We start from the raw sequence: 14,915 nt of genomic DNA, 5'->3' as shown, positions 1-14,915 counted from the left end.
AGTTGTTTCTTTGACACCCATTCAGTTCGATAGGTATTTCTATTCATAAAAGGCAATCGAAAAATGTACTAATATCACTTTCTTATCATTGTTAACCTTCTATAATTTAAGATTTTTAAAGAAAATACCAGTTTAATATTATTGATCTCTTTGTAAGGTTTTTGAAATGTTTGTTTTAGCTCTATTGTGCCTCTAGAGACAGTTTCAGTGTTTACATAATAAACACTTAGACTTTGGAACCTTATTTTACTTCAATATGCATTTTATTTGCTGACTTAAATAATGATAGGAATTATATAAACATTGACGTCAATGTTTTTAATATTATTACACTTAATAATTGTTTTACGCGCAACGCATTATTACAATTTATGATAATTATTTTAATTATGGAATGTCAGTAAACGAATACCGGGCAAGTACTTACTTAACAAAATATTATAAAAGTTTCATAACTTTTTGTTTTCTTTCAATGTGGAGCTAACTTTGAGTTCGCAGGTTCGAATCCGGTGCAGGCTTAAACCAATGATTGTCGAATTTGTTTTCGAATTAATGTTTGGATCATAAATGATTATCACGTGCTCAGCAGTGAAGGAAAACATCGTGAGGAAACCCACATTCCCGAGAAACGCATTTTTGGTGGTATATGACCTAACCTGTATTGGGCTGGTTTTCACTTCGCGGGTTGGAAGGTCAGATAGGCAGTCGCTTCTGTAAAAAACCGAACCTGTTAAATCTTCAGGTTAGGTATGCGGACCCTGTGAAAAAATTAAATAATGCTAGGGAGATGATATGGAACTAAAAAACTTTCACGCAATGTTCTTTAAAAACGTTCATTTCTATATACAAGGCTTGATAACCCTGTGAACTTCATATCACTCTTTTCCTCTCATCTCTTCATATCAATATTTTCTCACCGTTTAAACCTGGCCACATGGGCCAGCCGTTCTCGAGTTTTAGCGAGACAAATCAACAGTAACTGGTTTTTATATATAAAAGATGACCTAAACCGTCGACGATCTACTATTGTCCCACAAACGTAACATGATCAGAATGACAGAGATATGGTACAATCGCTTTATATAGCTTAGGAAGAAAGAGACAAAATGATATGTCATTTTAATCAAGTTACGATTGTGGAACCGTAAATCTTATTGATCTAATTTCTAATTCATAATTTTCTGTAGGTTTAAAATATCTGGATTGCAAAACTATGTACTACCACTTTAAAATTATATATTTTTTTTAAATACTCGAGATAAACTTTCGAAATAAAAAGGACATTAAATGTTTCTAATAGTATAGTTTAATAGTTACAAAGACCGCTGATGTCTATAAAACTTTTTTTTATTTTAATACGAAGTTTTAAAAGTGTAGTACTTAGTAAAATATATAATACATAAAAACACACGAAGATATAGTAAACCATATCAGTCCAAAAGCCCTCCAGAAAACGAGCCTCGCCCGAACGTACTCATTATGCTTGCAGTACTTAGTTGTTTACTTTTGCGGGCCAGTGTATTTTTTTTACCGACTTCAAAAAAGGAGGAGGTTCTCAATTCGACCGTATATTTTTTTTTTTTTTTTTTTTATGTTTGTTCGGGCATATCTTCGTCGTATATGAACCGATTTTGATAATTCTTTTTTTGTTTGAAAGGAGATATACCCAAGGGGGTCCCATGTCAAGGAAGTCAGGATCTGATGATGGAAGACCAGAGAAATCGAGGGGAATTTTCAAAAATCGTAGGAGCGACTAGTGCGTTTGTAAAGTCATATTGATCGGATCGATCTTTAGGCTTCGGGAAAACTTCCCGACCTTCGAAAACTGGTCAGCATCAGGGAGATACCCTATGGCCTGACAAAACTATACAACCTGGAGCAATTTTTCTTTCACGAAACGTATTTAAATCTTGATCAAATTCAATCGCCGGTGCAAAAAAACAAAATGGCGGAAAAAAAAGATGGCCGCCATACAAAATTTTGTCGATTTTGGAAGAAGCCCGTTTGGGTAAAAATAATGTATGGGGCGCTTACTCAAAACGTCATGTAGAGTACGGAAATACTTTCTGGTCACCAAAAACTGCTCCGCATCAGAGAGATACTCTACGGCCTGGCAAAACTATCGCACGTGAACCGATATTTCTTTCAGAGCACTTATTTAAATCTTGGTCAAATTCCATAGCGCGTAAAAAAAAAAACAAAATGGCGGAAAAACAAGATGGCCGCCATACACAATTTTGTTTTTTCAGAAAATGTCTCGGGATATAAAATATATATCGGGGTTGTGATCGGATCGTCATGTTAAGTATGGAAATACTTCCCGATTTTCGAAAACTGCTCCGCATCAGGGTGACACCCTACGGCCTGGCGAAACTATCACACCTGAACCAATTTTTCTTTCACGAAACCTATTTAAATCTTGGTCGAATTTAATGGCCGGTGAAAAAAATACAAAATGGCGAAAAAACAAGATGGCCGCCATACAAAATTTTGTTTTTTCAGAAAATGTCTTGGGGGTAAAAATGATGTATAGGGGTGTGATCGGAACGTCATCTTTGAAAACTGCTCCCAATCAGGGAGACATCCTACGGTCTGGCAAACCTATTGCACCTGGATTTTGTTTGTTTCCACGACACCCATTTAAATCTTGGTCAAATTCTGTCGCCGGTGAAATAAAACAAAATGGCGGAAAAACAAGATGGCCGCCATACGAAGAGGGACAGTTTCGAATAAACAGGACACGCGAGCTGCTTTAGCAGCGAGCGAACCACGCGAAATCTACTGTATCTATATGTATGCGTGAGTGTGTATGATAGCAGCTTCCACTGACAACCACATGTGTGTATGTACACATACACATGTGTGTGTGTGCGTGTGCGTGTGTGTGCGCGCGCGCGCGCGCGTGTGTGTGTGTGTGTGTGTGTGTGTGCGTGTATCTGTGTGTGTGCGTGTGTACGTGCGCGTGTGCTCGTGTGCGTTAGCGCGTGTGTGAGTGTGTGTGTGTAAACATGTTCATCAATAATAATTGTGATCACTACTAATAATATATTATATTATTATATATGAATATAAATCAGAAAATCTGTCTGTCTGCATCCTTGCTCGGTCTAACCATCACTTAAAATCGTAAAATAAAATAAAATTTTTAACAAAAAAAAAAACCGACTTCAAACGCAAAACTAAAAAGCAATAAATAAATTTACTTCGCACAAAGTAATAAGTACGTATTTTCAATTAGTTAATTAATTTATAATTCTGAAGTCGGTGCCAAGTAAATGCTACAACAACCCTACTACAATATCAAATTACTATGTACACACAATATTGTTTAATACCTATATCAAAGCAATTACAAAACAATGTCAAACAAAAAATTACAAAACAATCAGTATTGAAAAATATATTATGAATCGGTACTTCGTTGTAGCATTTCCTTGGCACCGGCTTCAGATTTATAAAATAATTAACTAATTGAAAATACGTACTTATTACTTTGTGCGAAGTAAATTTATTGCTTTTTAGTTTTGCGTTTGAAGTCGGTTTTTTTTTTGTTAAAAATGTTTTCTAGTTGTGTATTGATTGTTATAGTATAAATAATTCCTATGACCGTTCTAGTTCTACATTATACGAGCCACCCACATTTCACACTCTCATTCTGCTGAAGATCGCTTTATCTACACTATCTGTTCCATTGCCAAGTTAATCACCTGTTCATCTTCAGAGCATCAGATCCGCCAACTTTCATATACTCTAGACGAAAGTCTGCGTCGTATTACAGTAGTTATGTGCTGCGTACTTAAAAAAAATAACAATATTTCCACAATAAAAAAATGAAAAATGAGTATTCATTTTGTACCTATTTTAATCACCAGGGTTGATGAAGTTGGTAATCCATCTCACAACCCACACTATAGAAGAATAAAACCTATATTAATGCGAAATTAATTATAAATTATTATACCTACTAATATTATGAATGCGAAAGTAACTCTGTCTTTACGCTTTCACGTCAAAATCATTAAACCGATTTTGATGAAATTTGGTGTAGAGATAGAGTAGACCTTGGGAAAGAACATAAGATAATAATAATCATTTACGGTCGGAATAAATTAACCGTGCCGCGCGAGATAACCGAAGTCAACGCCGATGGAAAGCTAATTGGAAATAAATAATGTTTCTATCCTAGCTTGATTTCTATCCTTACTACGCTTAGTTGTGTAGAAAATCGTATTAGCCTAACTGATAATGACTGTTTATTTTATTGTTTCTGGTGAGTGCAATATAAAGAGGATTGTATTTGTCCGAATGCGGCGGACAAAAAGGATGGTTATTTTGTAGTTGTTTTTGTATTGAGTACTCCTGCGAATTTACCAGATCTACTATTCTGCGAATCCACTCACCAGTATGCAAACCCCTTGATGCTAGGATTATTCACACGGGTATAATAAGGTTAATAATTATTTTGAAGATATGAATGCATCGTATTAACTGTCTGGGAAGTGATATTAGGCAGCCAAATTACTAAATTGTATGACCATGTTTTATGTTTTTTTAAGAACGTCTAGGGCCCTGTGCCGAGGGTTTCTTGCAGCTTCTTTTCCCCGGCTTTACAGGTTGTGAGAAGCTGCAGTAGTTTTAGGCGGGTGAGATATTCGTTACGCAAAAAACGACAATTCAAAGTGTAAAAAGTGTGTGTAAGTGTAGGCACGTTAAGTCTTGGGCCCGGTTACTACTTACTGATGTAAGTATGTAGTCGTTACATGAGCCATGTCAGGGGCCTTTGGCGGCTCAATAAAGATCCTGACACCAGGGTTGATGAGGTTGGTAATCCACCTCACAACCCACACGATAGAAGAAGAAAGTGTAACAATGTTACCTACTATGTATGAATGTATCTTTTCATACCAGGCCATTCGAGAAACAAACTGTCGTATAAAAAGTCGGATGCACAGCTATGCAAACCAATAAAAGGGTTTATCGCGTTGAAGGGTGAACCCAGCTATGAACAAGAAAGGGGAGATATCACGTAAGCGATTTTGTACGTACGTACCTACGGTGTGCAGTCATAACCGGACTCATAGGGCTCGTCTGTTTCAGACGATTTATAATTATCATTGTCGATAAGTGATGCACTTTCATGGCTGTGCAAGCCAATTCTGAAGCGGCAAATCCTACCATTCTCCGCAGAAACCTCTCGATGTGTATGTGTACCGATGTATACGTGTTTTAATACCTCTATATTTTACTACTAAGACGAAGAAAATATTTCGTATATATTTTTGCTTGCACAATAATACATACAAAAAAACTCGATTCCTAATGGGTCGAGCAAAGATACAAGCAAAAGGCAACTTACAACCACTTTCAGTACTAAGTTCTAAGCAGAGTTATGATGTGCTGTATAGTGAAAGGTGATCAAGTTTCATCATCCGTAAAATCATTGTTATTGTTAAAAAAGTGTTTTTAGCTAAGAAACTGAACCTGAGGTTTTTTTTTATCGAAGGCTCCGGCTGTGTGTCACCAAGTTCACTTTCACCCCAGCAAGGAGGTCGCATACGCGCCGAAACGGATTATCCTTCATAATCCATTTAATGTATTGTGGCTGCGGGTATTTTACACTTGGGCGTATTGCTCGGTAACTTTTGTTGAGCATTATAAGCGGTGTTTATTAAATTTTATAATTATTTTCGTATTTCAATGCATTTTATTGCATTATTTGTAATTGTGAATTGTTAAGAATATGATGGCTATAGTAACGTATTCAATGCGTATTATTATGAAACATGTCTTGTCTTAAAGTTTATTTTGTGAGGCAACATAATTACACTAGAAGCGTAAAAAGTTTTGACATGATTCTAATTAAAAATCTCAAAATGAAGTTTATTTTCTTTTTACACATACGAACACATACATAAACTGCTGTCTATTTCCCACCGGGGTAAGCAGAGACTATGGAATTCCATTTGCTTCGATCCTGACACAGTTCTCTTGGAGTCTTCACTTTACATTTATTTTTAATATTTTAATGTTCTATACAGTTAAAATGTTTTTCACGGAGTAAACGTCGCCTTATCTACGTATGCCTAGTAAATGAAGCAACTGTATATTTTATGCAATTGAGAATGAACCACCTACATTTTATACAGTTTACGATGCGTCTCTTACGGCATTACGAGGATCCTAGACCGACGGACTCGGCTCGTAGTACAACTAAGAGTAAAACTTTACGTGCTCTTCTGAAAACAATTTACTGCGCAATGAACGTCTGTTATGGGCATTATGCTAAAACGAAAGAGACATTTAGGGTGGTTTTACGGTCCCAACCAAGTATTACTGATTGTATGTTTGACATTAATGAACTTTTTATTGTTGTAGGTAAGTTTCGAAGGCGGCTCGGTCGGTATTCGGAGAAAGCGGTAAGTTATGCCCACATAAAATTCTTACGTCACAAAAACAAGAGAAGTGGTCTCGTAGATAGGTACGCGTAGAAAATTGATTATTTCTATTATATAAATCAACCGCTATTGGACATTTAATTTTTAATAATTTATTCGTTGCATTACATGCTGGGCACGGCACCATTTTAACTAGGTCAACCCGAAACTTGGATATCGCATATTCATTCAAGGATCGCCTTATTTAATTATTGAAGGTTTTCCGTTTTAAAATGCGCAACGAACAATAGGGTTCATCATTTTGTACAAAACGTTTTTATTTGTTCCGAACTTTCTGAAGTTAAAACAAACAAGCTAAACCTTAATACCAAGAGTTCCACCGCATGCGACGCGTAGGTACGGTACGTTATGTTTTTTCGGCCGCGAAAGTAAACAACGGCGAGTTTAATTGTCGAGCGATTAGGGCTGTAAAGCTTTCCGGTGCATCGACGCCGGCGATAAGTCGCGTGGCGGCGGCACTCCCACTCGACACTCGCGGCCGCGGCCCTCATTCACTCAGTTAGTTCTCCGCCGACCACTGCGGCGAGCGCACGCGTTACACTCGCGCCGCAGATGTTAGAGCACGATTACGACATCGCGCCGCAACTCGGACTTTTACCGTGACAGTGAACACAACTCCTTCGAATATGGGTTAAACGCTCTCCGCGAAGCTATGAGTCCGGGCGAGCGCGCCGCCCTCGGGCGCCGCGAACCCGCTCGCCCCCAATATGCCGCCACCGCACCGGGATTCCCGCCGCCCTACTACCCGCCCTACGGCGTGCCGCACCCCAACGCATGGCTCGGCGCGCCCCTCATCTCCATGGCGGGTCGTGCACCACCATCTCGGAATACGCCCGTCTCCAAGTTGGCCATGCACGCCCAGGGCGCTCCACTTATCATACAAAACAGACACGATCGACGAAAGTATATCAATGCACCTGAGCAGCGCAATCAGCGACCACCCGCGCACGCCGAGAACATGTCCAGGGACAGGTGTGATGCGCCCGAGGGGAGCAGGCCGCGCAACCAGCAGCCACCGCGTGCCACGCGAGGCGGACGTAACAATAACACGGACGCGGTCAGTGTCGCCAGCGACGAAAGTTCCGGCTCTACCAATTCCGAGACTATGTTACCCAGGATTATAAAACCTCGCAAACGGCGTAAAAAAGATAGAAAACCTAACAATATCGTAGCGCACGACTTAACAGCTGCTAGTTTGGATCTTGGCGATGTAGACCATTGTGCGGTTTCAGGCCTCGTGACAGCGTCGCATGGTATTTATGAGGAATCTTTTTGCCGTGAGATGTCTTTACCGTATCGTTTAGACGTGAAAGTGTTAGAGTACCCGGAACCGGTACCGGAGACATATCGAGTGTCGGCATTAGGAGAGGCTTTGGAAGCGACACGATTTGGATTGGCGGAGGCTGTTTCACCCGCGGAGTCAGCTAGTTCTTGTCAGTGTCGTTATTGTGATCCTGTGGGACAGATCTGGGACGCTGATTCCATCGCAGATTTGTTGGACGAGAATTCTAGTGGCGATTTCGCTCCTACAAAATTAGAAGACTCGATGAAAGTTGTAGGACCGCTCGGTAGACGAGGCGCGGACACAACGTTACGACGCAGTTGGAGCGATCCTTCCTCCCGAGTCCCGGAGCGGCGCGAACCGAACGGTACTGATACATATTCGGCGCCTAATTTGTATTCGTTATTCCCACCTGTGAGACGAGCTAGTTCTCCCGAACCTCGATCGCCGCTCGCTTTGGAAATATCTTCTGAAATCGTTACTTCAATGAACGGTCACCGCGACCTGGAGATCAAGTTATTTTCGACCTCGCCCCCGGCGACGAACTCCGATCGTCGCTCCTTCTTTGCCGATAAAAGTGAAAGTGCTGTGAACAGATGCACAATTGCGAGTTACGATTCTAAAGTGAACAGTGCGGTGTTGAGTGACAAAGTTGAAACTAGTGTTGAAGGCAAACAAAGTGATGATGTGAGTGAGTCGGCGCGACACACGGCATACAGAGTCGCTGCGCCCTCGCGTAACATTTGTGATTTAGCCTTAATTACTGCCTGAGGCACTTGTGATCGAGTTACACGTAATGATAAGTAGAGACGGTAGTATCGTCACTCAGCCTACGCTCCACGCTCGCCATTTTTGAGCTGGACTCAAATTGTCTCAGCGAGGCGTGCAATGGAGCATCTCATCGCCACCCGTTAAAATTATGTATTGAGATCTCCGAATCGGTTTCCTGTAGGTTCTATAATTAATTTATTGTTAACAATAGCGTAGGAAACTGACAAGGAACTTCATCTGGGGACATGTAAAGGATTTAGCTTCGCCGTTTATCACTGCCGTTATCCCTCGTTAATTATATTCGTATGACCCCTTGCTAACGTTGAATAACCATAGTTAATTGATCTAATTTTATTTAAAACTTTGCAATATAGTTTCCGTCGCAACAGCCAGTTCAGATTAGATATGCAAATGGTGCGTCGTATCCGTATTGCGCTGCCCGCGGCGAGGTGCCGCCATAGCTCTGCGCGCAATTAGCGTTTCACACTACTGACACGGTTCTCGCGCTGCGCCTGCGTTGCGGTTTCCCGCGGTTTCCACCGCGCGCGCCGTTCCGGCTGGCGCCTCCCGACTCGCTCGCACCGGTCCTGATGACTTTTTTCATTCCAGTTCTACAAACCCTTTACTGATATTTACATCTCGTTCTACATTATTTACGAATTTCTTAAAAATTTTGGTTACATGCTTGTAGAGGACAATTTAACCACTTGTCCTAAAACGAGTTTTAAATATGTTATAAATTAGAATAAAACTTAATTAAGTTTTTATGCAATGAACGTGATATATTATATATTATCAGTTCCATATAATGTTAAAATGTGACTAGAGAAAATCGATGAAATATAGCTCATTACCGCTTTATCACATTCACGCTTTCTTTCATCTTATTTATGTCATTTAACTATTTCGCTACGCTTACATAATTTCTTTACCAATGTAGGCTATGAGTTCTAATTGGTAATTGATTGTGTAACGAATCGCAGATTCATTTCGTAATTACTCTTAAGACTGCTGCGCCATTACTTAATTCATCACATGTTGCATGCAATTGAGACTATCGCACTTTCAAACCATTTGCATCACTTCCATCGTCATCGTTATCATTAAGAAAATCATAAGCATCGTCGTACACATTCATTATAAACGCATTATCACCAGTATCATGCATGTCCTTCGATCATACTCACTTCATAAGTCCATTGGTAGTTATTTCATTTGTCGCTTGATAGCCAGGTCAATTACTATGGTTTCAACGTAGGCAACGCGGCACGTACGTTATCGTGTTTGTGCAATTCAACGTAATTTCAAGAGTGTATTCACGCATTTAGGATCGCACTTTTGTGATAGCCTGAATGAGCGATCTAATCTTAAATTGCGATGTTCTTTTAAATGCGATCTACGCGTGGTTTTTGCTAATATAAAACCTGTTACTACGAAACATTCATTGGGTTTATTATAAGTATTCAGTAAGTGTTCTTGTACGGGCAACGGTGTATTGCTGTTAAAATATTAGGAAATAAACAGTTCATTGCATCTGCAATGCTGCGTCGCGTCCATAATTGTTTATAATTGGTTCGCACCGGCTGCACGTAAGTGCTATGTTGCCGAGTTACGAAAACATTTCCCTTGCTGTTATCTACATTTGTTAAAAACACGTCCACAGAGGTCGTTCACTTTGTTATTGTACCGAGGTAGATCGAACTAAACTCCGTGCAATGAATTTGAATGTTATCAATTTCCTGTTGCGTTACGTACCGACTTACACGAAAGTAAACAGTTACTGATGAAAATAACTTCTCGTAAAACTTAGTTCGTTTTTAGTTTGTACCAACGCAAGTACTTCGACCCAACATTTCTACAGGATTTGAAATGTTTACTTGCTTGCGTTAACTAAAAGATAAACGGCGAATCAAATATTCGTTTACCCGAGTGTCTTGTTGTATGTTTTGGTTGAGCAAGGGTCCAATCCGGCATATGTGATACCAGATGAAGTTCCGTAATGTAGATAATGTGAATATAACTAAGTTATTCATGGACTGTACAGTTCTTTTGTACACCTCTATCGTTGGGTTTTACACTCCATGGGTTGTTACGATGTACTTCTTTTATTTTTATGTTGTTTGCTTATATTGCTGGGCGCGTGCGTGGGACGACAAGATAAATCGGTTCTTGCTTCATTTTTTTTCACTCTACGACAGGCTCGGCGTAGACGAGGAGTTATTATTCCTTATCTGCTTTAAATTCTGATTTTAATGCGTATTAGTGGGAATCTGTCAATTGGTTATTTATTGACGTCTGCATTATCGCGCCGCTGAATAGCCGGCTGTATTGAAAGTTGGGCCCTTTTCACATAATAAATACTTTTATCTAAAAGGAAGAGGGCGATAGCTTCTTTATTACAATGATAAGTTTCGTGTTCATCCGAGGCGGATCCCTCAAACATTGGAAATTTCGTTTTATTACTTTAAGGGAGAGCCGGGAACGTTAAGGGAGTAGAAAGATATGTAAATTGAATTTTGAATTAATAATAGGTCCGGCCGAGCCTGTGTCTGTGTTGGGATTTGTAAAGGGCGTGGCACCTCGTGGTTGTAAGACTCAACGATACACCTCACTATCGTATAAACAAATAGGCTATGTCTAACGAGTGAATGCATTTTATACATAAAAATAGGTTTAATATTTGTTTGTGTATGTCGTGAGGCATGAGTTACACGCTCGCACACTATTTTTGTACAATAAACCATGTCCTGATATAATTGAGTTGTTTTATTTGACATTGATTTATGTTTCGGTAATTGTTGCGTGTCAGAGTCAAGTTATTCACGGTCTTAATTATAAAGCTAAGCGTCTCATTAGAGCAGTTTCCACATAATCCACTAAGTATGGGGACAATGGAAATTGCGATTGCACGAGAGATTTGCGTCTCATTTGCCTGATAAACTTACGTAACGTTGTTGCGGAGTTGAATATTCATAGGGTCGTTAATGTTTACGAGCTGCAAAGGTCCACTGGTATTAGGAAAAGTAGCATCTGTAAAAGGCAGAGCGGTGCTTATTTTAGTCCTAGTGGAAAAAAGATAGTCGCTATTACAAAAGAGATAAAAAAAAGCAATTGCAAAAAAGAAAAATAGTGAGCTAGCGAGCTAAGCTACAAAATCACCGCAAAGGGATAGTTTACGTTAACGACATGCTATATAATCCGATACAGCGCGAAAAGAACCGTAAATACAAATATCTGGAGGCTGAAAATTCAAATATATGTTTTGTAAACACAACGGGGCCGTTCACGTAACTTGTAAAAGCAGCTTTCTATTGTAGCCGACCAGCTGTTGGTTGGTTACGCGTACCCCATTGTGCTCTTATTTACAACAAATATACTCCCCAAGTTGGATACTGTAGCGATTTGCAAGAAACACAGATAATTTTAGCCACATTATAGATATAGCAGACAAATTGTTTATTTTTTTATATGTATAGCGTTTGAGGAAATTACCAGATGATAACTAGTAGGTACCTATGCAGTAGATATCGTACACTCATTGTCTATCTGTTGTAATATCTGAGATCATATTTCATGACTACTAAAACAAGAGATAGTTTATTTGCACATCTCGTCATTCTTTCATGTTCTTTATCACTCTAACTAGCACCGTATAATTTCTAGAGTGCTCATTATTGCCTATGGCTTGTAGTATTAGTATTAGCAATGAAAGCGTTCGCAAAACGTTCTGTGTGTTCTTGTGTACATAGCTTGTTCGCAAGGACATCGCCTTGGTCAATGCCGTATGACGCACGTTTGCCATACAATTTTTATGGCCCGTGAAGTACTGCGCAAGACCGCGTGGTGTGGTACCTCTATTTTCTATTATTAGTTTTTTATAGCCGTGTTTGTAAGAATGATGGAGCATTTGAGATTTTGTTAGCTTTGCTCGTGCAAATCAATAGTGTTACTACGACCAGGTATTCTAGAAATATCATTGAATTTACAACAATCATTTCATTTTTGTTATACCCTTCACTTGATTTGTTATTTCGCATCTTCTTAGTACCTAAAGGCAATAACTTATCCTCTTGGTACTAGTAACTTGGCGACGTTAAAAATGAATACGGTTTCATGAGTAATTCTGACATTCTTTTATTTTCTTTTCCGTCTCCTGAATTTGAAAAGCACTCGAGACATCAAAGTCGAAACTCAGGCATTGTTAAAGTTAACACTGCTACTTATATCATCATAAAATATTAAAATGAAAAACGTAACACTTGAAGGAAAGGAAAGTAAATTAATGACTTAGGAAATCTTAAGTGTAAAGCTTTTTAAATGTGGTGATCTGAGTAATTGATCTTTAAATTTCACACTATTTGAAACTTACTATATTGCATATTATAGTTAACAAGTATATTCAAATCTATTCATCAAAGAAAATTGCTCGTTATTCATAACGACTTTTGTTAATGTAAGGCTACATTACCAAAAGATTATATTTACATTTATTGGTTATGCAAACTTCCACCACATGTTTTTGTTTTGTAATCATAATGAAGATGTTATTGACTAACAAAAAATAAACAAAGTATTTGCTATTTTATGGTATAAAATACGAGCTCGAGTCTCCTTATATGAGGCTGTTATTGTTGAGAATTTACAGGACAAGAGGCGAGAGAAATTAAGGAATAAATGATGATACATTTTGTTTCTGCCGACTTACGGTGGCAGATTAACGCAATAAACGTTTATCTCAGTGAATTCATGATGAACATTTCCGAAGGTATTGTCTTTATTGTGTTAAATTACAAACCCATTTATAGGCTGTTAAAAGTCTCATTATTTGTTTTTGTTTTCTCTATGTGTGCCTACAACGTGAGATTTATCTGTACCACATCGCTTACGATCCTGAACAAGTTTTGTAAATATGGTTGCCGCGTAAACAAGTTATACTGACAATAATATCGACGATAAAGAGTTGCTTTATGTTATACAGTTCAGTTAATTATCCGGTAGGTAAACATGAATGTGGAATACGTCCACAGCCCTAGAATACGTCCTTAGAACTAAAGTATGCAGTAGCGGTTGTCCAATGGCTTGTAGAGAACTCTGGGAACGAAGCCCAAGACAAAGTTTGCCAGAACAATAACAGCCGGCACGTGGCGACCTTGTAGCCGGCTAAAGAAACACCGCATCAAGTGCAAACAACTTAATATACCATATAGAAAATTTGCTTAACAACCGTGAAACCTTAATAGGCGTACTTTTATCGCGCGTAGAGTTGTCAAAACTCATACAAACGTTAATAAATTGTGAATAAGTTGATTTTAACATGTTAATTATCGCAGTGGAACAGCTGTAGGAGTATTTATCACTACCTATATGACAGCGACTGAGCTAGCAGTAAATTATTTCTGTAATAATTCTTGACAGATATATTAGAACCGAGAGCGTAGAACAAATTATTTTAAGAGTGAAAAGTTTCGCTAAGTACACAACGAATCTGTCTTCGTTGCAATATGTAATCATTTTAATAAAACGTTGGTTGTGATTTATTATTGTAATATCGTAGCTTTTTCGGGTTTGGTGATTTTAGTGAATGGAATTTAGGTTCACGAGGATCCTAAATAGATTCTTATATTTATTGCTGCTCATTTTTACATGTGTGAATGAAGACTTTACAAGTGTGTAAATAATCCGTGAGGATAGACTAAACTGTCGTTTCTCACAGCATAACGTGACATAAACGCTCACTAGACACTTTAAAACACGTTGAGAGAATCAAATGAGCGTCGTAAAGCCGGGCTGTTACCTGGCACTAGTCCTGTCGTAGAAACTCAATGATCAGATATGCCTAGACGTAGTCACTACCGGGCCTATAGCTAAGCTGCTTTCTACTTTCTTCAAATAGGTGTTAATGATTGAAATACAAAGACTAAACTGATCGTTAACGTCGTAAATTTTATTATTTTACAAAGGCTTCTTAACGCCAGGTTACGTTTCACGTTCGTCATCATTCATACTTCACCAAAACATTAATGTTCGAGTCCAATTTCTCTATATTTTTACCACCCACTTACTTCAAGTCGATATAACAAGTCGATTCTTTATAACAAATTTGTTTTGTCTCTCCCTCTGGTAGCATCAGAACAGTCGATGTGTATGGTATATCTTAATTTGTATCCTTTAAAGCATGGAAAACTTTTTGAATACCAATGGGCAACTATACACACGAAGCGCAGTAAATCTAATCGTGTGTACAATGCTTACATTACAAGCCAGGGTTAGTTTCTTGCCGGTGACGGGAGGCGGGGTAGAAAGCCGGCTTCCGCTCGGAAGTTTCACCAGCCTTTCACTCTGCACCACCCGAGATATAACGCCTAAGCGAATAAATAATAAATGGCCGGCCAGATTAGATCCACACT

The 14,915-nt window shown here is 38.8% G+C and overlaps 2 protein-coding genes across 4 annotated transcripts in view; both read left to right on the top strand.

Annotated features, from left to right (window-relative positions):
- LOC126370231 (CCR4-NOT transcription complex subunit 6) overlaps positions 1–14,915 on the top strand; it is a 161,740-nt gene that overhangs the window by 31,731 nt on the left and 115,094 nt on the right. The gene's annotated exons all lie outside the window — the stretch shown is intronic.
- On the top strand, positions 6,942–11,264 carry LOC126370241 (uncharacterized). The gene has a single exon (XM_050015056.1). It carries the CDS (start codon positions 7,108–7,110, stop codon positions 8,506–8,508), a length of 1,401 nt encoding a protein of 466 aa, XP_049871013.1. The 5' UTR covers positions 6,942–7,107; the 3' UTR covers positions 8,509–11,264.

This window comes from Pectinophora gossypiella, chromosome 10 (genome assembly GCF_024362695.1).
Source record: "Pectinophora gossypiella chromosome 10, ilPecGoss1.1, whole genome shotgun sequence".
Classification (NCBI taxonomy): Eukaryota; Metazoa; Arthropoda; class Insecta; order Lepidoptera; family Gelechiidae; genus Pectinophora; species Pectinophora gossypiella.
Note: the sequence above shows the minus strand (reverse complement) of the source record. Positions and strands in the feature narration are given on the sequence as shown.